This window comes from Nuphar pumila, chromosome 3, assembly GCF_984573655.1.
Source record: "Nuphar pumila chromosome 3, dmNupPumi1.hap1.1, whole genome shotgun sequence".
NCBI lineage: Eukaryota > Viridiplantae > Streptophyta > Magnoliopsida > Nymphaeales > Nymphaeaceae > Nuphar > Nuphar pumila.
In genome coordinates this window covers 47283372-47310800 of record NC_143251.1, presented here as the reverse complement: position 1 = coordinate 47310800, position 27429 = coordinate 47283372, and the positions used below count along the sequence as shown (strand labels likewise).

Here is a 27429-nt window from a genome sequence, read left to right as displayed (position 1 = left end):
TTTATGTATCACATCGGGATCTTGATGTTTCTCTTTGGTTAATTGTCAGTCAGTTATTGTGAAGAACAGTACACATAATGATTTAACGAAATACAGAATTAGAGTGGAGTAGACTCTATCGATTGATTGTACCTATAGCTACGATCCGGATGACTTGCATCATGCGGTCTTCAAATCGTAATTGCTAATTCATATTGCAGATAGTTCTTTGGTTCAAGGAAAAGTGAACAAAAACAGAAAAATAAAAGAAAAATTAAAAGATGAGGTCGATCGATGTGATGCTCAAGCATTGGAGAAGGGGAGCAGTCCGTTGTTGGTTGTAGATTTTGAACCTTTGGTTGGACGGTCCCCTCATATGTATATATTTATACATATTTTTCATTTCATACGTGCTAAGCAAAACATCGGTAACGCTCTTCTCAACACAGCCAAAAAAAAAAAAAGAACTGAAAAAGAATACGCCAAATTATAGCATTGTAAAGCATAAACAAAGAAATTCCAAGTATAACCGAGTTTTCAACTCCATATTCCTACACAAAGCTACCACAAACGGATCACCACCAAGTTGGTCGCTAAACCCCCATTCTCTTCGGTAGATGCCTAAGCATTTAGACACCAAGATACATTGACCAAGCTGGTTATATAGATGTAATACCAACCATCAGCTCCTATCATTCTCACACCAAAACATGGGACACCAGTACCTGTCACGTCTCCTTGTGGTGGGACGTTGCAGATTCAAACCCCAGTGGTACGTTGAATAATAACTGGTGGGGGTCTGCCTAACCCAGCTTGCCTTTTAAAAAAAAACATGGGACACCAGATGCCTCATATCCTGTTTCCCAATTTATTTAATAACTGATACACGAATGGAGAATCCTTGTAAGGACATTTGTTACACTGAGGGGAGGTCAAGCAGAACAGCCCTTTCCGTGGGAAATTGCTTCTGTTTTCATATGAAACTTGGGGTTTCCCATGAAACAACGTGGGCAAATTAGTTTCACTCTTTCATATCTCTTCCCCATATTTTGGGGGTGAAAAAAGTGCCCCTTCAGTCTTCTATCAAATCATGGCACTTAGCCCCTGGCTCGAGTGCTTTTTAGCTTGATTCCCAGATATCCAATGTCAAGAATAAAAACGTAATGGCGCAAAGAAAATATGGTTGTTAACCTGAAAAAAGTTGTATATAATCTTCACTTAAGTCGGCTATTTCCTTTCATCACCAACAAAACTGTTTATCTAAATCTCTTGTTAAGGATGCAAGTGCAATACATCACCACTAAGAGTAATGGGGAAAAGCATGATAGCTATTACACCCTCCATCAACACAACCAGGAAGGAAACAAAACAAACGCAACCTCCCCTTGATCAAAGCATGTGATGGAGTATGGGAAAAAACAAAGGGAGCCGATTAGCTTTTATTCATTCAAATATAAAACACGATATGATTTCAACTCCCATCTTTCAAAAAAAAAAGATATGATTTCAATTCCCTGCGCTACTTTCAAGATCGAGGTGTCTGTCCCTGGCAAAACCAGTCATTCCTTTTTCTTTACAAAATTTTTTGATATCTTAAAACTTCTTCAGTGCAGGCACTGGACGATGCCAGGAATAAAAGCTTACCTGTTTCTCCATATTCAAAATTCCAAAAACCATGAGCTGTCTATCCTCATCTCCAGTAAGCACCATGTGAGACGAAGAAAAGGAAGTCAGGATGAATGACTCGGAGAAGCCTTAACCAATTATCTGCTGCCTGCAACAATGAGCTGGCCTGCTGGCACTCATACACTCCAGTAGGCATCCATACAGAACTTTTAAATTTGTAGGAGGCTAGACCGAAAACAGGTAGTGACAACATTGAAGATGTATCAAGGGCAGCACTAGAACATTTGGAATGGATCCCTCCCATTTGTGCAAGGTCACTTGCTGCACCTGGCAAGAACAAGCGTTATCAGTAGGAAGTCAAAGTGAGTGCCTGATGCATGCATGCAATTGTCTGCAAGCATCGATCTAATTTCTAGATATAACCAACAAAATAACAATCAGAATGACCTAAAAAGACAACATTAAATACAAACAGATACTGTAAGTGGTGATACTGCACATAGAGGTCCAAGTACCAAAAACTTGTCAATATTGCAAGAACCTAATCCTAGTCGTGAACACAACACTGTACTAGCACGTTCACTGGATTAGGCTATGATCAATGCTACGCTGTCTAATTCAAATCAAGTAACAAAATTGTAAAAATTCTTAATTTGAAAGTCCCACAGCCAAAGAAGTACCAACGATAGATGCAAGATCTAAAATCAGGATTCAGGATTAGTCTACAACTGTGTTCTGGTCATAATACCAATGTTGCAATATATGGCCTCATCCAAAACTAAATCCAAAGCCAATATCTGACTCATCAATAAAACCAATGAGCTAAATAATATTGACATGTAGTTGACTCGTCTAAGCTCCAGAAACACCTATGTGAGCCGCTGTCAAACCTGAGCCTTTGATTGGAAGAAGCCAAAATTCCTTTCTCAGAAAAAGGACTCAGATATGCATAAGCAAATTGCAGTTATGAGGCAAGGGTCCTTCAGGTCACCCACCCCACATATCTGAGAATGACCTAAATAGGCCAATGTCAGATTATTCGTGGACTAACAGCAGCCAATGCCAAAGTCTGACCTGGTGTGATTCAGCAATAGATGTAAGAATATTCTGTCATAACTCATACCCAACTTCTCATTGAAGGACACAAACTGACTTGGGTCCAAATTAACTAATTAAAAAAAAAATCATTTTATGTTGTTTCGCACAATATAATCAGTATTACAATTATATCCTTGAGGGAATTATTTGTTTTCACTCTGAATCGTCCCTGTTCCTTAACATAATAACAACTTCATATGATTTTATTTAACATAAATATCTTTTCCCAATAAGCTTAACACAAACACCCTTAATGATGCAAATTTAAATAAATTCTTACAAACAAAAGCTGTCACTTCTTAAATATTTCTTCAAATGCATCAGATTTGAGTGGTGATGGATATTTATATCATACTTATGGATACAAGATACCTTCCGTGTTAATTTGCTTATTCCCATGCAGTACTCATTTTTTAAGGCTTTCCATGTCGAGAATTAACTAGTTCCTAGTCTTCAAAGTTTAGGCATGTAGATTCATTTGGCAAGTAGTGGTGAAGAGCAATACGCCAAACTCATGTCATGAAGGACTCAACCAAATTGATTGTCAGCCCAATCAAAAGCAGATCTTGTTAATTGGATAACTAAACTCTTGCATGAGACTAGACTGTAGATACTATGCAAAATACCCCAACAGGACCAAGTCACAAAGTAAAATAGGAAATACAATGGAAAAACCATGCTCACACACAGAGACACACACCGGGGGTGCCACAGCAGCCCAAATCCCAGTAAGTCCCGACCCTGACCCAGCCTGATTAGTAAACAGCCGTGTTCAGGGTAGGGCTGAAGCATCATTTCAATGGAATCCCACCCCCTCCTGGCGCATTCACTAATCGAGCTTAAAGGGCCTGACCAGTACCTACCTGATAATTCCCAGGCTAAGCCCAAACCTGAATAGGGACGGGTTGTGCTTTCAGTGTCCAGGGTTGGGCCTGCTGGGCCCTAACTGGCCCTGGGCCTGGCCGGGCCGATGTTCACCCCTGCTACATGAAGTTTGCATTTCAGAAAATTTTAGCCTCCAAATGAACATCCGCTAGATACATGACCAGTACAAATCTAATCACCCTATGTGGTCCTAATTCATTCTAGAGGTTGCATATGCATAATTAACGAGGGAAAACACGGAAAGGATGCACTTGTGCATGGGTGTGTACAGGGAGAAGGGAGTCACAAACACATGGTGGCCAACCATTGGTGACATAAATAACAAGACAAAAAGGCAAAGCCACCTCTGTGTAACTCTCAACCAATCCACAGGAAGAGTGACAGAGCAAGGATGAAAGGGTCATCTATGTGCATGGGCATCTGCACGTGTGTGCATGTGTAGTAGTGTATGTGCATGTATCTGTGAATTTTGGAAGAGGCTAATAGGTTGAGAAGGACCTCTACCTCGAAAAGGTGTAGAGAGAGAATGAAAAGTTAGAAAACAAGCATCCAAATCCCGCAGTGTTGGACCCATTGGTATCCTGTATATTGGGTACCTGCACCAAGTTCCACATGTACTGCTTAATTATTTGAGATAGATTACAAGACTGTCCATTGAAAAGATACAATATATGCAACATTAGATAAAAAAACTCGTTGAAACTCACCATGCAACAGAAATCCAACTCGCAGGCAACAAATCACAGCTCCTCGATGTTTTAAGTTTAGGAAATTGACATGCAAGATCCAGAATCTGGAACAAGTTAAAACATCAATTTTATTAAAACCAATAAAATTATGGGCACAATCATCAAAAACAAAAATGCTCAACCAACTGTGTGGAGATCGAAAACATGCCTTGTCTGTTAGAGGCTGCCGATTATAGGGAGGATTTTGTTCAAAAAACTCAAATATGAGACAATCATGAGGGTTATTACATATATCACCGTCATCACTTGAAAAACTTTCTTGACTTATTGATGACTTTTCTCTTGAGTACTGTCTATCCATCCTAGGCATGTTCACTTCATATGATGGATAGCGCCAGTTCCATGCCTCCTTGTTTGATTTTTTCAAGCTTCTCTCATAGTCAAGATCAGAACTACCATCACTACTTGTGTCCCGGCAAGACTCCACATCACTCGCCTCACCAGGTCGCCTGAGTAGAAGAAAAAGGAAGAGGGAAAATAGAAGGAAAACTACATTAGGAAAAAATGCAAAAATGTCAACAGTATTTAATGCAAATCTCATAGTTCCTATACCCTAACTTGATCTTCAAGGAAAAACCTCATACACATGTCTGTCATTTTGATCTTGCTTTATATGAAACTAATACCAGATCTAAAGGGTAAAATTATGTCCCTTGAATGTGGACATAGGGCATGGATACAAAATATCAACATGAGAAATCAATGAAAAAGAAAAGGATAAGAGTATATATTTCATGATTAATTATATGTATATATATATATAGAGAGAGAGAGAGCACTTGTAGAAAATTCATCGGAAGAACGAAATAATATGCATCAGTGTATCATCTTGCTCACAGTAATAGAATTCTATATTTTGTTCCACGACCCCTGATCCAAAATGGCACTCCACAGTTTGATCTACCAAATTCGCTATGGCTCAGTGGATCCTAATGCAGTACTAAGTTTTCTAGACAACTAGCAACCTGCAACCTGCAACCTGCATCCATAAAACTTAGATGTTTCAACACCAAATGCTTTGTGAAAATGATGAAAATAGAATCCAGATTCTATATCTTTTGGCAGGTTTTAATGAGAAAACAGCTTGCTTGATCTATCTCCAACAAAAGTAGCAATACTAAAAGGGAAGGAAACATATATAACCTGGCAAGCTCAATAAAAGGACTCACATCTGGCAAAATCCTAATACAATTTATTCTAGGGACCACACGTCACTAAAGTGGAGATTGGGTTGGGTCTTTGATGAGCTTTTGGAACCTGCCCGACATGGCTGAGCTTGGGTGCAGTTATTGGCGACAAAGCCAATTGACTTGTGCTTAAGCATGGGCTGCAATTTTTCCTTTTTCAATTGGCTGACCCAACCTGAAGTTTACGCCTAGATGTTACCTAGTTCCCAAACACACCCAATTCACAGCATTTGGTTCACTGCATTGATAAGGCCACCCAGCTTGAAATTTAACCCCCAATGTCACCCAGTCCCCGAATACTCCCAATTCATGGCACTTGAAGGCTGAAGCAAGGTTCATCGCATTGATAATGCTATAAATAATGTCATGTAGATACAGGTGTGGAAAAGGGACATGATGCGGATGCGCTTGGCACAACATGGTCAATTCTCAAAAATTAAAACACGGAGACACGACCATATACATTCACATAGATATGTGTGTGTGAGTGTGTCAAAAATTAAAACATGGGGACATGTCACATACACATAGATGTGCATGTGTGTAAACCAAAAATTCTAAATCACTATATTAAGAGCATCCAACAATAAAACTAAGTTGAACACTTGAGGCAAGGGTTCACCACATTGACGAGGCTACCCAACTTGAAATTCACCCCCTAAACATCACCTAGTTCCCAAACACTCCTAATTCATGGCACTTGAGGCAAGGGTTAATCACACTGGTAAGGCTATAAACTATGTCATGTAGATGTGGATGCGGGAAAGGCACATGATGCGGATGCACTTGGTATGACATGGCAATTCTCAAAGATTAGAACCCAGGGACCTGCACACACACACACAGATATATATATATATATATATATATATATATATATATATATATATATATATATATATATATATATATATATATGAGTAATGTGTTCCTCAGGCCCCTTTTTCGTTAGGGCTCGTTAGGCCCCTTAAAAAATCGTAGTTCTAAGTATTTTTTCTCGCGTCTAACACCGTAGATGTAATCTATAGGTTTTGTATAGTGGGAACCGGCTTTTGGATTGCCGAAATCTGACCTGGGTTTTTCCGGTGATACAAAATCAATGGCTATGAAGGTACAGTTTTTCCCGGCTCAGAAAAATATGTTTTTTCATCGAAAAAACATGATTGAAGAGTCAATTCCCACTAAATCGAGCATGTTAAACACATCTAATGGTTCAGATCTATCATAAAACACTTAAAACTTATGGGGCAGAATGAGAAATTGGGCCTAATATGTTCAGCTCTCTCTCTCTCTCTCTCTCTCTCTCTATCTATATATATATATATATATATATATATATATATATATATATAAGCATCCAATAACAAAACTAAGTTTAAACTGAAATGTAGTATAATTCATGGCATAAAGAACACAAGTGAATATAAAATAAGCAATCAAGATCATAAAAAGAAATCGGTAAAGAAAAATACACAATGTTCGTCCGACACTAGTTTAACCAGAGTTACCGGAAGCGCCTATGTAGTAGGGGAAGCGCCCTTCCCCGATACGCGTTTCGGAAGCGCAAAACGTCGCGCTTCCGAAACGTGTGGGGGAAGCATCTCTTTTTTGGGGGAAGCGCGCTTCCATCTTTTTTCATTTTTTTTTATTTTTTTCTTCTTTTTTCGCTTCCAGTTCGCTTTCGAGACAGTTCGTGATTCGCTTCTAAGTCGTCCCATGCTTCCCGCTTCCTAGAATTTTGAAAGTGCCTCGCTTCCCGCTCCCGCGACTGGCAACCATGGGTTTAACTGTGTCCATGAAGCGTTCTAAAGTGTCTAAGTGCCACATCATGTTGTGTCGTCACAGGATACACATGCTAGGTGAAGTGTCCATGTGACATAGGCCATAAATGGGTCCAACCCAAATGGATCTAAACTTTAATCCAAATTATCTAGTGCTAAAAAGATCGATATCCAGCTCCAGACAAATAATATTGCTTGGAATCTATGTCACAGGGACTCGACAAACTGGGTGCCGCACCCGCGTCGACGCGGGTGCAAGCGCCACACCCGGTGCGGTCAACCTGACCTTGGGTGCGTTGACTGCACCCAGGGTCATTTATGTCCAACTTTTGGACTTTATATATATATATATATATATTTTGCCGCACCCCCGCACCCATGTGACATAGCTTGGAATAAAGGCATGATCGAGTTTCAGTCAGGCCTAAACTGAGTAACAGGGCAAACAACCAGCTCTACCCATGTCGACACGCCTGGGTATGTGATGCAGCCGTCAACTGGCTGCTACAAAGGCAGCGAAGACGCAGTTGCTGGAGGCGATCTCCAACCCTCGCGTGAGCTTGATGGAAGCTGGAAAGGCACGACTGGTACAATCGTAGGCTGAACAAACTTTAAAACAATAAAGAACTCACCCAGATGGTGATGCTGGGCTTATTTTATTAAATACCAATGTCTATGACAAGTTGCTGATAAACAAATTGAAGGAAATGGTAAACAACGAACAATAGTGAAAGAAAAGAACACAAATGACAGGGAAAGAAAGTGAGGCTGCTGAGAAAAGAAAAGAAGCTGTAGTTATTCTCCAAAGACTGCCTCACGCAGCCCTAAGTCATGCTTTTTAAAGATGGTCACTGGATCCGGGTCCGGACCCGAGAAGGCTTCAATTCGGGACTGGATCGGTGCTGAGCCAAGTCTTCCCTTTTCTGGAGTAGGTGCGCATTATCTTCCTGCATCGAGTCAACTCACCTGGGGTCGGACCCTGCTGCTGGGTCCGATCGTCCATTCCAACTAGTGGGTCGGGTTCCCTGGCCGTGCCAGGGTCACATGGTACTGGTACTGGTACCGCCTGCCCTGCATCATTCTCCCCTGGTTGGGAAAAAGTCGGCTCCGACGACTTGTTGTCTCCACAGTAAGCATATAGATCAGGCACATTGAAAATCAGGGAAATGTTCCAATCGGGAGGCAGTTCTATTAGGTAGGCATTCGAACCTAAACGTCGTAGGACCTGGAAGGGACCATATTTCTTAAGACTCAGTTTATTATAAGTGCCCACGGGAAAACACTCAGGACGCAGGTAGACCCAAACAAGCTGACTGACTTGAAACTGAATGTCGCGACGACCTTGGTCAACGAAGGCTTTGTACGCTTCGTAACTCTCAATGAGTTTGGCCCGGACTTGCCTATGTATATCACACATGTATTCAACGACATCAAAGGCGTCTGGGGCGGGGTCAGGGAGACTGGACACTGGAGCTAGATCGACGACATGAGTGGGCGACCGACCATAAACCACTTGAAAAGGAGACTTGCCTGTGGACCTATTGATGGAACTATTATACGCAAACTCGGCTTGAGGCAAGACTATATCCCAGGTTTTAACATTTTCCCCTACTAGGCTCCTTAACAAGTTTCCTAAGGTGCGGTTCACAACTTCGGTTTGGCCATCGGTTTGGGGGTGGTACGCACTACTGAACTGAAGCTTGGTCTTCAATAAAGCCCATAACGATTTCCAAAAGTGGCTCATAAAGCGCGTGTCACGATCAGAAGTGATTGTGTGGGGTAGACCATGGAAGCGAGCGACGTCCTTGAAATAATAGGACACTACTAAAGAGGCATTAGTGGTTCACTTACACAGGAAAAAAATAGCCATTTTGGAGAACCGATCAACAACGACTAAAATTGAATCAAAACGACGTAGCATTCTGGGGAGGCCCACGATAAAATCCATGGATACGTGCTCCCACGGCCGTTCAGGAATGGGTAACGGAGTATACAGACCACTGTTCTGACGATGACCCTTGGACACTTGACACACATGACACCCTTGGATGAACTTGACAACATCTTTGCGCATTTTAGGCCAAAAGTATCGTTCATCTAACAGAGCGAACGTCGTATCATGCCCGAAATGCCCTGCTAACCCTCCTTCATGTAATTCAGAAATCAACTGAAGCCTAAGGGAGAAATCAAGCACACATAATTTGTTCCCACAGAAGAGGTAACCATTATGAATACTAAAACGGGGGTCGAGGGTGCGATCTGAAGAGATGCACCCCTCCCAGACTTGTTGAAAATCCGGGTCCGTGGGATATAATTCTTTGCACCGTTTGAACCCAACGACCTGCACTGACATAGTCATCAGGAGGTTGTTCTTCCTGCTAAGAGCGTCAGCCACCTTGTTGAGGGTACCAGATTGATGGCAAATTGAAAATGTGTACTCTTGCAAGAAGCTGACCCACTTAGCATGACGAGCACTCAACTTCTTTTGACTATTCAGATACTTCAATGCCTCATGGTCCGTATACAAGACAAATTCCTTATAAATAAGATAATGTCTCCAATAACAAAGGGCTTGTACGACGGCATAAAACTCAACATCATACGTGGAATACTGACACCTGGCATGCGTAAGCTTCTCACTAAAGAAGGCAACAGGTCTGCGATTCTGACTCAAGATTGCGCCAATTCCCGCCTTGGAGGCATCGCACTCAACCTCGAAGACTGCACTAAAATCAGGAAGGGCTAAGACAGGGGCACTGATCATTTTCTCTTTGATGATAGAAAAGGCTTTTTCCGCAACAGGCGTCCACTGAAAACTAGTACCCTTGACACACTCTGTGATGGGGGCCATGAGGGTGCTGAAGTTTCTCACGAAACGTCGGTAAAAAGTGGCTAATCCGTGAAAACTACGGATCTCGCCAATAGTCTTTGGGACAGGCCAATCGACAATCGCACGAACTTTCGCGGGGTCTGCCTTAACTCCATCAGATGACACAATAAAGCCTAGGAAAACGACACTGGACGTTATGAACTCACACTTCTTCGCATTGACATACAATTTTTCTCTCCTTAAAATTTCTAAGACCTGACGCAGGTGACTCAAATGGTCAGACAAAGATGAACTATAAATCAAAATATCATCGAAATATACCACGACAAACTTCCCTATACAAGGGTGTAGCACTTGGGTCATCATATTCATGAAAGTACTTGGGGCATTGGATAGCCCAAATGGCATGACTAACCACTCATACAACCCATCACGAGTCTTGAATGCAGTCTTTCACTCATCCCCCTCTCGAATACGAATCTGGTGATACCCACTTTTTACATCGATTTTGGAGAAAATGGAAGCACCAGCCAACATATCATCCAAACGAGGGATGGGAAAACAGTATTTGACAGTTATGCGGTTTATGGCTCGACTATCCACACACATGCGCATGGACCCATCTTTCTTAGGGGTGAGCAAGGCGGGTACCGCGCAAGGGCTCACACTTTCACGAATAAAGCCCTTTTGCAGTAACTCCTGGACCTGCCTTAACAACTCGGCATGCTCGGAGGGGTTCATACGATACGCGGGGAGATTGGGGAGACTCGACCCTGGCACAAAATCAATAGCATGTTGCACGACACGCATGGAAGGAAGACCATCTGGAAGGTCATCCGGCATAATGTCGCTAAACTCTTCAATAAGGGGTTTGATGTCCGTAGGAACTGGTAACGACGTATTCACTGAGGGTTTAGCCACCACAGCATAACAATAACCATCCTCCTGAAATTTGTTCAAGAAAGACCTGTAGGATAGTCCGGCCAGTCGGGGAACTCGCTCAGGCTTATCTACCGTGGGAAACCCCGTCTCCTTGATGGGGAGAAGGATTATCTTATGACCTTTAAAGATGAACGAGTACGTGTTCCTACGGCCATCATGAATGGTTTTGCGATCAAACTGCCAAGGACGTCCCAACAGGATGTGACACGTACTCATAGGGGCTACATCACACCACACCTCGTCGTGGTAGTGCTCCCCCATGGAGAATCGGACTAAACAACGCTGGGTGATGGAAACCTCGTTTCCTTTCTTGAACCACGCCATCTTGTAGGGGTGAGACAGTTTCTTAGTTCTCAGATTCAAGGTAGACACAACACTCTCGAACACCATGTTCTCACAAGCACCGGTGTCGATAATAACATCACATGCGTGACCCTCACAGTTGCATCGGGTTCTAAAGATGTTGTTCCGTAGCCATTCGGTAGGGGTCGACTCACGGGGTGCGGTCAAGACATGACGGATGGATAATAGATTGTCGACATTGCCGTCGAACTCTACGACTTCCCTCTCATCCACATCCTCGACCAAGGACTCACTCTCACTCTCGGATGCTGATTCCACAATACCTTCGACGAGATGGGTGTTTTTGCCCACAGTGGGGCACCTAGACGCGACATGCCCTAGCTCCTGACACCTAAAACATCGAATGGTAGACTCACTAGGTTTGGTTTTAGACCGGGTATTGAATGCGGGTCCGGACGGATCAGGTTTGCTAAATTCTGCTCTAGGGGTAAACTTTGAGTCCTTTCTAGGGGAGCTCGCTTCCCTGGTTGGAAAACTCGACTTGGGTCGACTGGACTGTTCACTACGGGAGGTCCTATATTCCTGCCTCTGTTTTAACTTTTCCTCGACATTCATGGCATAACTGCTGGCCTGATCTAATGTCTCAACCGTGATACAACTAAAGTCGTCAGAAATAACAGGACGGAGACCAGAGATGTACCTCGTGACCTGTTGGCGGGCAGTTTCCTCAATCTGCACCCGTAGAGAAAGACGATGGAACTCGGCAGTGTACTCCGCCATAGTACGAGTGCCTTGACGCAGGGTTAGATACTCCTTGTAGGCTCTCTCAGCGTGATCCGAAGGCACGAATTTTGATTGCATCAGTCTTTGCATCTCCTCCCACGACTGTACACGCCCTAGCCCCTGCCGCTCCCTCGATCGCTGTAGCTCCACCCACCATGTCTGTGCTAACCCTTTCAACCGAGTAGACGCTAAAGAGACACGACGGTGTTCTGCTACGGTGTGGTAGTCAAAGAAAAACTGCACGACATAGGACCAGTCGAAGAACTGCTCTGCGTCGAACCGTCCTGCAAACTCCGGAAAGTCCAGTTTCACCCCATAAGTGGAGGGATGCTCCACTGCTCTCTGTTGTCGAGCGTCCACCATTCCTGCAGGATACTCGCTCCAGAACGCGTCGTCGTCCCACGCTGCTTCATCGTCCTCTATGCGGTACTGCTCGCATGGATGCTGGTGCTGACGGACTCCACCGAGGGGTAGTCGACGCTCAGGTCGCGCCGCTCCCTGCTGAAATTGTCGCGGTCGGGTTTGCCCGCGGGCGGGCGCCGCCGGTGGTTGTCGTTGTGGCACTGGTATGTAAGGGGGTCCTACTAAAGGTGGGGGGTTGGGTTGGGCCTCTGGCTCTAAGTGGGTAGGAAAAAGGTAGTAAGGGTTTGGGTTAGGATAAGGGTGTAGGGTCAGGCGAGATACTGGGTTTTGGATCGGGAAGGGGTTATTGGGTTGGTTAGAGTTCGGGTATCTAGTTGGGTTGGGGTAGGACTGGGATGGTTCGCCCGACTGGATATGGATCGGGCCTAAACCTAAACTACTCGTCGAACCCAGATTTGGGTAGGTCGGATCGGGGATCGAGTTGTGGGGATAAAAGGTTTTGTTCGAACTCGATCCACGGTCCATATGAGTATGGGTCTGGTTTTGACCCGGCTCAAGATCAAGCTGGAGTTCCGTCTGGGTCCGATACAAGTTCGGGTCGGTATGGGATCCATTTTGGGGTTCAAACATCACGGGTTGGGTCGGATTCGGAGCGAACTGCGAACCAAACCCAACTGGGTAGGCTGGGTATGGGGCTGCCAGACCCGAACCCGCTCCTGAGAACCCAAAGGGTGGTTCTCGGTAATCGGGTCCGGACCCGAATAAAATAATCTCCTGACCGGTCCCTGAGGGTTCAGGTCTGGACCACAGGGGATCTGTCCCCTTAGTCTTCGAGTTGCCGGCAACCACAACCCCGTGCGCGGGTGCCGGGAGGGTTGACAGACCCCTCCCTGCACGAGCTGACGCTGGCACACCCACTGCCTGAGTCGGCGTCAAGCCCGGGTCATGCAGGCCAGGTCCAGCCTGCATTCCCAGGTGCGTGGGTCGATGCCAGGCCTGCAGGTTTGCGCCAGTGAGGGGAGGATCTCCAAAAGGCCTCGGGGTCAGCTGCATCGCAGTCGCACCAGAGTTCAGGGGGGCGTACCTTGCTGACGCGCCTCTCGACAGAGAGTCCGGCGCAGGCCTTCCCCAAAACCCTCCTGAGTTACCGCAGGCTGAGGACCCACTTGGGTTGGGTCATTCATTGCAGCCGTGAGGATACCAGCGTCGCCCACAGTGGTATCCACTAGTTGGGTCGTCGCTGGGTTCGATCCTGCGGTCGATTCGATGGCGACGAGTCGACAGTCAATCCCATCCATCCTCTTTGTGATTCCAGCCATCTCTCTGTTCAGGCGCAGCATATTCTGCTGCATCTTTGTCATCATCTCCATCATGCGCATCATTGGGTCCTCGGTAACGACTTCTTCCCGTTCCTTGCCCCGTGCCGGGTCGTCCCTCGTCTCTTGAGCCATGCGGCTGCTGACGGAGGATGCCTGTGCTCTGATACCAAGTTGATGCAGCCGTCAACTGGCTGCTACAAAGGCAGCGAAGACGCAGTTATTGGAGGCGATCTCCAACCCTCGCGTGAGCTTGATGGAAGCTGGAAAGGCACGACTGGTACAGTCGTAGGCTAAACAGACTTTAAAACAATAAAGAACTCACCCAGATGGTGATGCTGGGCTTATTTTATTAAATACCAATGTCTATGACAGGTTGCTGATAAACAAATTGAAGGAAATGGTAAACAACGAACAATAATGAAAGAAAAGAACAAAAATGACAGGGAAAGAAAGTGAGGCTGCTGAGAAAAGAAAAGAAGTTGTAGTTATTCTCCAAAGACTGCCTCATGCAGCCCTAAGTCGTGCTTTTTAAAGATGGTCACTGGATCCGGGTCCAGACCCGAGAAGGCTTCAATTCGGGACTGGATCGGTGCTGAGTCGGGTCTTCCCTTTTCTGGAGTAGGTGCGCGTTATCTTCCTGCATCGAGTCAACTCACCTGGGGTCGGACCCTGCTGCTGGGTCCGATCGTCCATTCCAACTGGTGGGTCGGGTTCCCTGGCCGTGCCAGGGTCACATGGTACTGGTACTGGTACCGCCTGCCCTGCATCAGTATGGGTACTGGACGCAACACTGGTACGGGTGGGTTGGGTCGGATCTGGTCAAACACAGACCCAATTTGAAAACCCATATCTTTTTTTTTTGCTTATTTGACCTTGGGTCAAAGGGCCTTGACTCGATAAACCCTCCCGAGCCCTCCCTTGAACAGAGAGAGAGGCGGAAAGAGAAAGAAAGAAGAAGGAATGAGAGAAAGGTACCCCTTTCTACTTTCTTCTTTCTTCTTCTTCTCCTCCCTCTCTTTCTCCTTCTTTGGTTTCAAACTTCTCTCTTTCTCCATCCTCTTCAATTTCAGACCCAGAGAGAGGTGTGGGACAAATGGTTCAGTCTGGCGCCTCTCCTCCCTCTTCCTTTTTTTATATCTCACCTTCTTTTACCCCTTCTTTATTAAAATTATCAGCCAAACCCTTGTTTTATAAAAAATATCAGCCTACCCCCACATTTATTAAAAACATCAATAAAATCAACTTTTAATATTTACAACATGGATCCTGGATTGAAACCCATAAAACCATCTCTCTCTCTCTCTCTCTCTCTCTCTCTCTCTCTCTCTCTCTCACACACACACACACACACATATATATATATATATATATATATATATATATATATATATATACTTGTCCCCATACCCTCATTTTTTGAAAGTTTCTTGTCGTACCCTCTGTACTGGTACTCATGTGACATAGGACCTAAATCAATATTCAACCAACACAAGTTATTTTCAATCAGTAGTATGAATTGTTAGCAACCAGTTGAGTTATGGAATTCTCACCATTGATAGCCCTAAGAATATTGCTCAATGACCATCTATAAAAAAGAGACTTGTACTCGCATGCAGGTGCATGGCGTGTATAATTGCACACAAAAGGGGAGAGTCTATGATGTGAAGGTGCAAATTGAAAGTTTTTTGAGGGCCCATCTTGAGATCATCAAAATAGGAAAAGATATAAAAAATGCCAGTTTTCAAATGCATGCAATATTTTTTAATTATATCTTCAAACTAAAAATAAAAAAAGCACACACACACTCATTTAATTCTGGAATTTTTAGCAGTTTAATTTAGTTTGAAAATCTTAATGGTCATAAGCTATGTCACATAGACACTTCACTTAGCATGTGAATCTCGTACTGACACAACACGACACTCAGACACTTCACGAACATGATATGACACTTCATCAACATGGTCAAACCAGTTTCACGCACATTCAATATTGTGTCATTAGCTTTATCTATTTTCTTTTATGATCTTATTTACTTATTTCATATTCACTTGAGTTATTTTTGAAAAGAAGTCGTCGTTTACGAATCTGGATTCAATCCAAACCCGTATCCATATAGCCGTGTTATGTTGTAATTTTAACCTCTCATTAAAGGGTATTTTTGTACCCTAATTATTTTGTAATCACTTAATATATGTATTACTGAATAGATCAATGAAAACTAACGATTTCAGTCGTGACCTTCTTCAGCCCCTTTTCTCTATCACTTGTTTTCTTTCTTGCGCAGGTAAATCTAGAGCTCGTCTTCTAACATGGTATCACAGCAGTGTTGAAGCTGGGCCTGAGATTGTTTCTCCAAAAGGAGTGTCCAAAGAGATGGTCTTGAGTTCCAAGGCGAGAAATCTGTGAGTTCCAATCTACATTCTTCCTTCCTTTAAATATGGGTTCTTCCAATCGGAGTCTTCTCAGAATCCAATCGACGTCTTCTCAGAATCCAAAAGCCATCCTATTTCAATCTGTGTTCTCCTTTCTAAACCCAATCTGTGCTCGTTCTTCTTCCCTTTAAATATGTTATTCCTTCCTCTTTAAATCTGGGTTCTTCAAATCTGCGTTTTCTCAGCATCCAAAACCCAGATCTTCTTCCAATCTGCGTTTTTCTTCTTTCTTTAAATCTGTGTTTTTCTTCCTTCTCAGAATCCAAAACCCAGATCTTCTTCCAATCTGCGTTTTTTCTTCTATTGTTGTGTTATTTAAACAGCGTTTTCTTTGTTTCAAGCGTCCACTTCTGAAACTTTTTTCTTCAAGAATCGGTAATGTGTCTCCACGTTAAAAAATCGATTTTGATCTTCTTCTTCCGTTGCCAACAATCCTTGCTTATTTAAAAAAGGGATCATCGACAGGATCCTCTGCTGCTAATCTGGTTTCATTTGAAATATTTATGTTTCATAGTTATCATTCTTATTATTCGAGATTACAGAAATTTTTGGAAACTAGATATACTCGTTCAACAAGGAACTGATTCAGTGTTGACATAATCAGACTTGTCATGTTCGCTGGCCACGACAGGATATAATTTTCCTGGTTTATTAACTTCTGCAAAAAAAAAGGCAGAATATTAAAAGTGGCTGATTTTTTCAATCGATTGAATCTGGTCCAGAGATTCTTTTTTTTTCTTTTTACACCAACTTCTTGTGTTTTTCTTCAATGGACTCCTCACTCCCACAAACAGCTCTTTCTTCTAATTTTCTTAGTCAACTCGTCTCTGAGAAGTTAAACAATACCAATTTCTTGACTTGGAAAAGACTGATTGTTCCTTTCATAAGGAGATCTCTCTGGACATCTGGATGGGTCAATTCCAACCCCTCTAGAATTTATCTCGCAAGAAAAGGAAGATGGTAAAGGGGTATATCTTCTACTGCCTTTCTCAGAAATCCAGATTACATCGCTTGGATGAAGAGAGACCAAGCATTGGTGGCATACATCACTTCTACATTGTCGCAAGAGGTACTTGTAGCCATTCCTGATGATTGTTCAGCCAAGGAATTGTGGGACAAGTTACTTCAGACATATTTGCAAATATCTAAGGCTAGAGTTGTGTTTCTTAAGCGAGAATTTCAGATGTTGAGGAAAGATTCAATGTCTATCATGGAATACTTAAATAAAATGAAGACCATCATGGATCAGCTGGCTATCATGGGATGTGTGGTTAATGATAAAGATAAAGTATAGTAAACTCTAAGTGGGCTGGGGCCAGACTATCATGTTCTGACAACATCTTTGTTGTGTCTACCAGAGCTTCCTAAGTTCGAAGATCTACGTGCAAAATTGTTGCAATATGAGATGCGTCTGAAGGGCTTCTCTGAAGAAAATTGTGTGCAATCTGGGACTCAAGAAGTTCTTGCCACAAGGTTGATTTATGGCAGAGGAAGAGGAGGTGGTGCCTTTCGAAGCAAGAGTGGACAAGGAAGACCTGGCTTTGGGGGTCGTGGGCTACTTCCAATGCCCAATGTTTCTCCCAATCAGCAAGGTCAAAGGCCCATTCTTACCTGTTTTTTATGTAATAAAAGGGGACATGTTAAAGCAAATTGTTGGTTCAATCCACAAAATAAAGGGAAATCTTCACAACAAGAGGCTAAGAAAGACATAGAAAACTCAAAGGCCGAGGGAGAAATAAAGGAGTTACTATTGGCAGCACTGGCGGGACTGAATATGAAGTAGAACGATAAAGGCACTTGGTACGTTGATTCAGGGGCAGCAACCCACGTTTCAGGTGATGCGGGTAAACTCCTAAACCCTATTTCTTATGTTGGTAGAAATAGTATAGTCATGGGAGATGGAGCTCACCTCTCCATTTCACACATTGGAAATGTTGTTATACCCATATCTAAGCCTTCCCTCAAACTTTCAAATGTTCTTCATGCTCCAAATATTCAGAAAAATATTGTTTCTGTCTCAAAACTTGTTGATGATATTAATGCCTCACTTGAATTTACTCTCTCTTCTGTTTATGTCAAGAATCTTCGCACGAGAGAGACATTCATTGAGGGAAAAAGACGAGGCAATATGTAGATTTTTCAAGAAGATCCCTCATCCACAGTTCATTCCACTTGTTCATCCTTGAAGCTCTATCAGCATCCATCATTGGTTTCTTCTGAGTGTGTTTTTGCTATTTCTGAATATAATAAGTCAATTCTTTGGCACAGTTGATTGGGTCACTGTGGTCATCATTTTATTGAAAAACTTGTCTCAAATAATTTGATTCCTAAGTCTAGTCTGGGTTCAGAAGCAAATGAAATAAAATGTTCGAGTTGTCATTTATGTAAGAGTCATGTTTTACCCTTCAATTCAATCAATAAAAGAGCTTCAAGGCCTTTTGAGATCATATGTTCTGATGAGTGGGGTCCTGCGCCAATTGCTTCTGGCTCGGGAAGTAGATATTACCTTATCTTTGTTGACAGCTATTCGCGTTATACTTGGATATTCTTCATGAAGCATAAATCAGAAGTCTTTTGATTATTTCGAAAGTTCTATTCCTTTGTCAAAAATCATTTCTCTGAAAACATTCTACATTTCCAATGTGATGGAGGGGGAGAGTTCTCCTCTAGTGATTTTATTGAATTTTTTCAGCATAATGAAATAAGGAAAAGAGTGTCTTGCCCACACACACCTCAACAAAATGGGATTGCTGAGAGGAAGCATCGACATATTATTGAGAGTGAATGAGCATGATTCATGATAGTAATCTCCCTATTACTTTATGGACAGAGGCTTTTCACTCTACAGTGTATGCGATAAACCGTCTATCTATGGCACTGTTTGAAAACAGATTGCCATACTTTACACTTTTTGGCATTCATCTAAATTAGCATGAATTACATGTTTTTGGGTTTGTTTGTTATGTGCACGTTGACAACTCATTGAGGCATAAGTTTCAAGACAGAGCCTTGAAGTGTAGTTTTGTGGGGTATGCAGATGACTATAAGGAGTATAGGTGCTATGATCCTTCGAGCAAACACATAAAAGTGTCGAGAAATGTTATTTTTGATGAGATGAACTTTGATAATCAACCAACTAACCCCTCCAGCTCATGGTCCAATGTTGAGGTATATCATCCATGGCTAAGCTCCGAACTCTTTTCCAACATTAATAATGAATGCCCTCCGGACTATAGTCAGAAGGAAACATGTGAGGAGTCAAAAGGTGCATCACAATCAGAAGAGGTTGCTGCACAACCCTTGGAAACAGGAAGGTATAAGGGTATCGTCTACACCTGACGTGAAAAGGAACTTCCAGCCGTCTCTACTTCCTGTCCGGACCTTAATATACCTCCTACTTCCTCACAGACGTTGGCTGTCAGGAGGTCTACTCGGGCTCGACACCCACTTGACAAATGGGTCAGCTCCAAAAATTTCTCTCTGGATTTTCAATTGTTTTTACTGCAATAAACAAAGAAGATGAGCCTCTCACATTTTATCAAGTTGTCAACTCAAAGAAGTAGATTGAAGCGAGAAGAAATGGAAGCCTTACATGAATGTGACACTTGGGAGGTTTTTCCCAGACCACCAAATAGGAATGTAGTTGGATCGAAATGGGTGTATAAGATCAAATATAAACCTGATGAGAGTATTGAAAGGTACAAAGTCAGACTTGTTGCCAAAGGATTCACACAAGAGCAAGGGCAGGATTTTCATGAAACCTTTAGGCCTGTTGTGAAAATGGGGACCATTCGAATTGTGTTGGGTCTAGCTGTTGAACATAGATGGACATTAAGTCAGCTAGATGTTAAAAATGCCTTCCAGCATGGAGATCTAAAGGAGAAAGTTTATATGGAGTAGCCTGCAGGCTATACGGAACAAGATGCTAATCAATATGTGTAGATTAAAAAGAGTGATATATGGCTTGAAACAGGCATCTCGTTCTTGGTTCGAGAGTTTTTCACTTGAAATATAAAGACATGTTTTCTCTAGATCTCTTCTTGATCATTCATTATTTATCTACAAGACGCAGAGTGTGACCACACTCCTATTGATATATGTAGATGACATCATCATTACAGGAAACTGTGAAACTCATATTGAGGAAGTAAATAAATTGTTGAATCAGAGATTTAAAATGAAGGATCTGGGAGATCTACGATATTTCCTTGGGGTGGAAGTCGACAAGACATGTGATATTCTTACTCTCACTCAACATAAGTACACAGTGGATATTCTCAGTAGAGCGGGTATAATGAATTGCAACCCCTCGGCAACCCCAAGTGTTATACATCAAAAACTGAGCTCTAAAGAGGGAGATTTATATGAAGATCCTACTAGATATCGCAGCATAGTAGGTATGTTACAATACCTCACATTCAATCGACCTGACATAGTATATTCAGTCAATCAAGTGTCTTAATTTATGCATGAGCCTCGTACATCACATATGGAGGCGGTTAAGAGAATACTAAGATATCTGAAAGGCACCGTCGGCGATGGACTTTGATACAAAAAAGATGGGCTGAATCAAGGAGCACATGAGGTCATTGTTTATGTTGACGCTGATTGGGCAGGGGATCCAGATGAACGTCGATCAGTATCTGGTTATTGCAGTTTTCTTCGGTCAAACCTAGTTTCTTAGAGCAGTAGAAAGCAGAAAGCCATAGCTAGATCGAGCACAGAGGCCGAATACAGATCGATGGCTGCCGCGACTGCAGAGGCTATATGGATAAGACACCTCCTTACAGAGCTAGGAGAATCGATTGCTCGATCACTCTTACTATGCGACAACCAAAGTGCTATCAATATGTCCTTCAAACCTATTTATCATAGTCGGGCAAAACACATTGAGATAGACCAACATTTTGTAAGGCAAAAGGTCGAAGAAAAAGAAATTGAGCCCAATTTTGTCCGAACAGAAGAGCAAGTTGCAGACATATTCACAAAAGGATTAACAAAGGACAGATTTTGGATGTTAAAAGGCAAGTTGTTCATGATCCAAGATCATGTACAACTTGAGGGAGGGTGAAAAGAAGTCTTCGTTTACGAATCTGGATTCAATCCAGACCCGTATCCAAATAGTCGTGTTATGTTGTAATTTTAACCTCTCATTAAAGGGTATTTTTGTACCCTAATTATTTTGTAATCACTTAATATATGTACTAATGAATAGATCAATGAAAACTAACAATTTCAGACGTGACCTTCTTCAGCCCCTTTTCTCTATCACTTGTTTTCTTTCTTGCGCAGGTAAATATGGAGCTCGTCTTCTAACAATTTTTATTTTAAAATTTGTCATCAATTACATTACACTTTAATTTCAACCTATGTCACATAGGTGCCGGTGCGGATGCGGGTGCAGATGCAGCAATGTGGCACTTTAAAAAAATTTGGGTGTGGGGAGTGTATATATTATAATTTTAAACAGTTTTAAGTTAACACTATATGTATGTGTGTGCATTTATGTATTTATATATATATATATATAATATAGATAAAACTGGACTTGGTTAGTTAACTGAATCTACTTTTGGACAGAAATGGACCTCAGTGTGGTTGACTTCACCTAACACAAAGGAAGTTGTGTCCAAGTGTCGCACCCGCATGGGTGCCGGTGTGGTGCCCTGTTAGAAGAGTCTGTGTTACATAGATTTCAACTTAGTTTCATTATTTGATGTTCTAATTGTAGTAATTTAAAATTGTTGTTTTATACACACACATACATACATCTATGTGTGTGTGCGGTTGTATTGCCATGTCCTAATTTTTTAAAGATATTGCAATGTACTAAGCGTATCAGCATTGTGTCATGCACCAGCATCTGTATCCATGTGACATAAGTCATAAGATGAACAATTTAAAGTGGGATCCTAAATAACCGTTGTACCCATGAGGCACTCCAATCAAGTAGTCCCAGTCAAGTTGGGAATTTGAAGGAAAAGAGAACACTTTGGTTTGCCATTAGGCCTAGAAAATTGGAGCCATTTCAATTCAAAATCTTCGATCTTTTACCTTTTTTGATAGTCAAGCAGGGGAATAGCCTCAGTGGGATTTAAACCCAAGACCCTTGGTTATGATAATGTGACTTAACCATCCAGCTATTTCATTCAACCCTTAAAAAGAGAGCTTGCCCTTGAACTAGCAATATTCTCCTTAATTCACACTCTCTAACATCCCAATTTCATGAGTCAATGTTAAGGCCATCTATTGAAAGCAAACTATGCCATTGAAGCTTAACACTGGAAAGCAAATATTAGTGATCTAGAGATCCTGATTTATGAAAAGAAAGCACAGAAAATGGGATGCCTTTCTGGAAGGAATACTGACCAAACTAGTAAGCCTAAATTCATGGACTTTGGAGAAGACTTGCAAAGAAACCTTCAAGGCCTTGTGAGATTCATGACTCTATTCTTTGGGAAAGAGGTAAAGAACAATGGTTTATTAGATCCTTATATTTGAACTATTGGAACCAAATGTGGATAATCTTCCAATGTTCCAACAAATGAAATTTGGCATTTGGATCCTTTGTCGATTGCACATTCCTCCTCACAGACAATTCTTCTTTATAAGCCCAGCATGTACTCTACAAAAACAAGGATATCAACTTACTAATAGTTGAACCTTATATGTCAAGAATATGGAGATGATAACTCACTATTTTGGGCAGCCATGTATCTAATTTCCTTTTTTTCCTGGTATCGCCAAAATAGGGAGTATTTTGGAACAATGCTTGGAGCTTAAAAGAAATAGATGACATGCCTCGGGTTTGACACACACAAAAAAAGACTGGTTTAAGATTTGGAATTAGTGGATTAAGGTGACATGGAGATAACTATGGCCAGATCAACATTATCCCCTTGCACCGACGGTTATTGTTATACAGTTTCATGCACCTATAACATGGTCTAATCAAAGCAAAGCATAGATCAGCTCTTGACAGACTGGAAGCATTGATTGCAGCCTTTTTTTAATTCCATTCAATAAAATCCCAATGTTGTGGTCCTTTTGTTTGTAATTACTAGATTTTTGATTGATTTAGTAAGTTTTCTAGCAAAAAGGAAGAAATTCCTTGTTACTTGGCCAAACCATAGATTTTGATTTTGTGAAAGAATTTGCTTCTAGCAGGCAACTTCCAACATGTGCATCTAATAAACACTTCTGGGCACAGAAGAAACATACCACCTACAATAGTTTCCCAGAATATCGATAAGGCAAGAATGCAGTAACCCAAGTTTCTAAAATGCACAAATTGAATGTTCACTTCTCATGATCTTGTTCCAAAAGGATTTTTGAGATCTATAATCAATCTTTATGGTCGGGTTGTAAAGTTCATTGCTTCTGCATTTCCAACCAGAAATCAAGACAAACAGAAAGTTCAAGTCAAACAAGACGAATTTTTATGTTAGACTCCAGTCTTCAAACTAATCGAGTGATTCATTTATCCACTTAAGTTATTCACTATGTCACATGGGTGCGGGTGCGGCACTTTCAAAAAACTTGGGTAAGGGGTTGCAGCAAATATATATATATATATATATATATATATATATATATATATATATATATATATATATATATATATATATATATATATATAAAGTTCAAAAGTTGGACATAAATGACCCTGGGTGTGGTAGCTGTCTCATCTCTCTGAGGGCTTTGCTCGTTGGGGGTAGGTGTAAAACTCACGATTTTACAAAAAAAAAAATCACACCCGGACCGGAACCGAGACCAGGGAAAACCCTAAAAAAAAATTTTAACGCCCACGCAGTAACGGGCCTTCATTTTTTTCTCCCTCTGCTGAAAAGGGAAACCCCTTTGAGGTTTCCCGATTTGCATCCTCCCGTGCCCTTTAAATTACACAAGGGTGAGGGGGAAGCCCTCACCCCTGCGCTCCTCCTCCTCTCCCTCTCGATTGTGCACTCTCTCTCGCTCCCGGAGTGCGACCGAACCCCGGAGCCGACGACGATGCCGGCTCTCTCTCAGGTTTCTCTTCTTCTTCTTTTCTTCTTCGTCTCCTTCTTCTTTTGTTTGCAGAAGGGCCGACAGGAGGCCGGCGGCTCCCTGTCGTGCCCTCCCCCTTTCTCTCTGCATTCGCCGGAAGGCCGACGGCCCCCTGCCGCGTCCTCTCTCTCTCTCTCTCTCTCTCTCTCTCTCTCTCTCTCTCTCTCTCTCTGTGTGTGTGTGTGTGTTCGCCGAAAGAAAAGTCGGGAGCATTTTTTTTGTCCAAAAATTGGACACAAATAACCCTGGGTGTATTGACCGCACCGGGTGCCGCACCCGCTTTGCATCACGGCGACGCAGGTGCAGCATCCAGTTTGCCGAGTCCCTGTGACATAGGTTATTCACAAGACAATGTTGTAATCTCATCTAATATCCACAGTCAAAGTAGAAATCTAGGTTACAGTTTTCCCAACAATACACATTGCCATCATAGGTCCGTACAAATTGTATTTGTTAAGTGAAAACAAAATCTCAATTTGGGTTAGTAAAAAGAATTTTTTGGGAAGCAGAATTTCTGATCCCCAGTTTTCTCTGGTTTTCTAACATGTTTACGTATGTTATCAGATATCCAGCTTTATCATGGATGCAGGTAAACATGGTCCTTAACCCGTTCTGCACTTTGGAGGATCCAAAATCACAATTTTGGAGCTGTCCCACCAAGATGAAACTTACAAAATTTTATCTTAGCCAAATTGAGTCTTGAAAACCTCAAACTTTTCCCACCAGCTGCATATGTATTTAATCATCCATTAGAATGAAGCTACGAGCTAAAGAAACACAATCAACTAACAAGAATGTCCAGCAGGACTGACACCAAGAAATGCTGCACATATGAAGAGAACTCAGACTAACACTAAGCACTCTCCACATTGTGGCAATGTTCATTTTAATGCCAGAAAACATTTGAAAACGAAAAGATGTAGGAAAAAAACATTTTCAGGAACCCGATGGAGATAATATTCAGCACTGTCTTCTTTGAAATAACACAATTGAACCGAAGATGTGAAAACTGTCATCCAATCTCCAAAAAAAGGCTACGGAAACACATTCTGAATATGCCATTGCAAGTATAACAGAAGCTGTTAACATTCTGATATCAAATCTCCAAAAAGGTACTTAATAAAAATGATGCAGGTGATTATTGTTATATTTCAAGCTAATTTATAACACGGGTCTCGGTTGAAAAATATTGCAGCCAATGCATGCCCACGCGTGCAGGCACGCACACACAGACCAGTTACTCTAAGAAGAAACTTGTTTAGCATTATACAATGATTGATAAACCTATGTCCACAATACATCCAAAAACTTGTCAATCAAATATGCACATTACTTTCACTGGTACTTTTCAACTTCTCATTCTTATAGAAGAATGTCAATCATCAAACTGAAGAAATATACTAAGCACTGATGAAAAACTAACATAATGACAAGTATAATTTAAGTAACACAAAAAGTTACAACCAAAAGAAAACACACCTAGGCTTCGATGAGGAAGAACTTGATAAATCTGCATAAAGTTGGATCGCTGATAGATAAGGTACATAATACTGAACAACAGAATCACTTCCATTTAACACTAACGGCACACCGGCCCCATACGCACTCCACTCCTTAAAAGACTCCCATAGATCACCAAGTGTGAAGAAGGGGTGGAACTCAGCATCACCATTTCTCCATCCCCGCATAGTTGTCTGCTGAAAACACACCGATGAACTAAATATCCACGCAGTCAAAGACGAAAACAAATTGGAAACGATAATTCTTTTCTTCTCATGGGTTAACCCAAGAACTAAATGAACGTACAACCAAAGAAAAAAAATGCAATTTCGAAAGGCTGTAGAATTGGAGAAATACAAAAATCGGAGGATCAAAGAACAGCAAGAATTGCATGATAATGCAACCGAAGAACTAAATGATCGCAAGAATTCAAGCATTTCAAGTAGATAAACCTTAGGAATTGAGCGATCATTGAACCAAATGATCGAAGGGCCAAAAATGCAGTTCTTCCAATTAAGCAAAAGCAGAAGAATCAAATAGTTAGTAAGAATCGTACCTTAGAGAAGTACTGTGCAGGTACGCACAGTACGGTCGGCGTTGTGGCTTGAAGGAACCGGTCCAAGTTTCCAGAATGGAAATCCACAGAAGGAGAGCACACACCGGAGTCTTCCTTCTGCGCCTGCTTCCCGGGATCAGCGGACTCGCCCCGGCTCTCTGGCATCCTGATACCAGGAACCGGCTTCGACTTCGCCGTGTTCCCATCACTGGGCCTGCTTTTGTGCAACTGCTGCTGCCTTCTAGCAGCAGGCGGGTAGTAGAACCGATCCCCGAGCATATTAAACCCCAATTCAGATGAAATGGAAAGATTCCCCACAATAGCTCCACGCCCTCCGTTCACCACATCGGCCTACTAATCCCCCAAAACGAACAGAATGACGAAACCACGGAAGGAGTGAATTGGGTGAAACCCAGAAGAAACCCTAACCCTAGAATTCCACCCCTCCACCTAAAATCCTAGCGCTAGGGATGGCAATCACCGGCTCGGTGGAGATGGACGGTGAGATCTTGACGGAGCGTCCGACCGACGGACGGGAAGCGAAGAGATCGAGAACGGGTGGGCACTCTCTCTCTCTCTCTCTTCTTCTTCTTCTTCTTCTTCTTGTCCTGCTGCTTCTCAGAATATCAGAGAACACAGGCAACACAAGAGAACGGGAGGAGAGAAAATCCAGAAGCGTCTAGAAATATAGAAATGCTGCTCTCATCTTATGACAGAAGAAGCAAACAATCATTTTGGGTTCTACTATTAAATGGCTTATGATCTTTTGGGATTTCAGATTAATCATTAAACACTGCTTAATCTGAGGATTGTAATTTTATTACTTTACATTACTTTCTTATCCCTCTCGCGAGCCCTCTAACTGCCAGAATATGTTTTTATTTAATCAAGGGATATTTTTTTTTATATTTAATCCCTTCGGCACTGCCTGATCATGATCATCTAGTTATCTCATTGATTATGAATATACCTATTTTTTCTTATATATAACAAGAACCTATGTGACAAAGACACGTGGACACGAGGATTCGTGACACGACTCACGAG

At 42.1% G+C, this 27429-nt stretch overlaps 1 protein-coding gene across 1 annotated transcript; it reads right to left on the bottom strand.

Annotated features, from left to right (window-relative positions):
- Nucleotides 1-1483: 1483 nt before the first annotated feature.
- LOC149842816 (uncharacterized) lies at nt 1484-26834 on the bottom strand. The gene is made up of 6 exons (XM_089999456.1): nt 26383-26834; nt 25806-26020; nt 4486-4786; nt 4296-4381; nt 4093-4184; nt 1484-1932 (listed from the first exon to the last, which is right to left on the bottom strand). Exons 1-6 carry the CDS (start codon nt 26659-26661, stop codon nt 1670-1672), a joined length of 1236 nt encoding a protein of 411 aa, XP_089855582.1. The 5' UTR covers nt 26662-26834; the 3' UTR covers nt 1484-1669.
- Nucleotides 26835-27429: the final 595 nt, after the last annotated feature.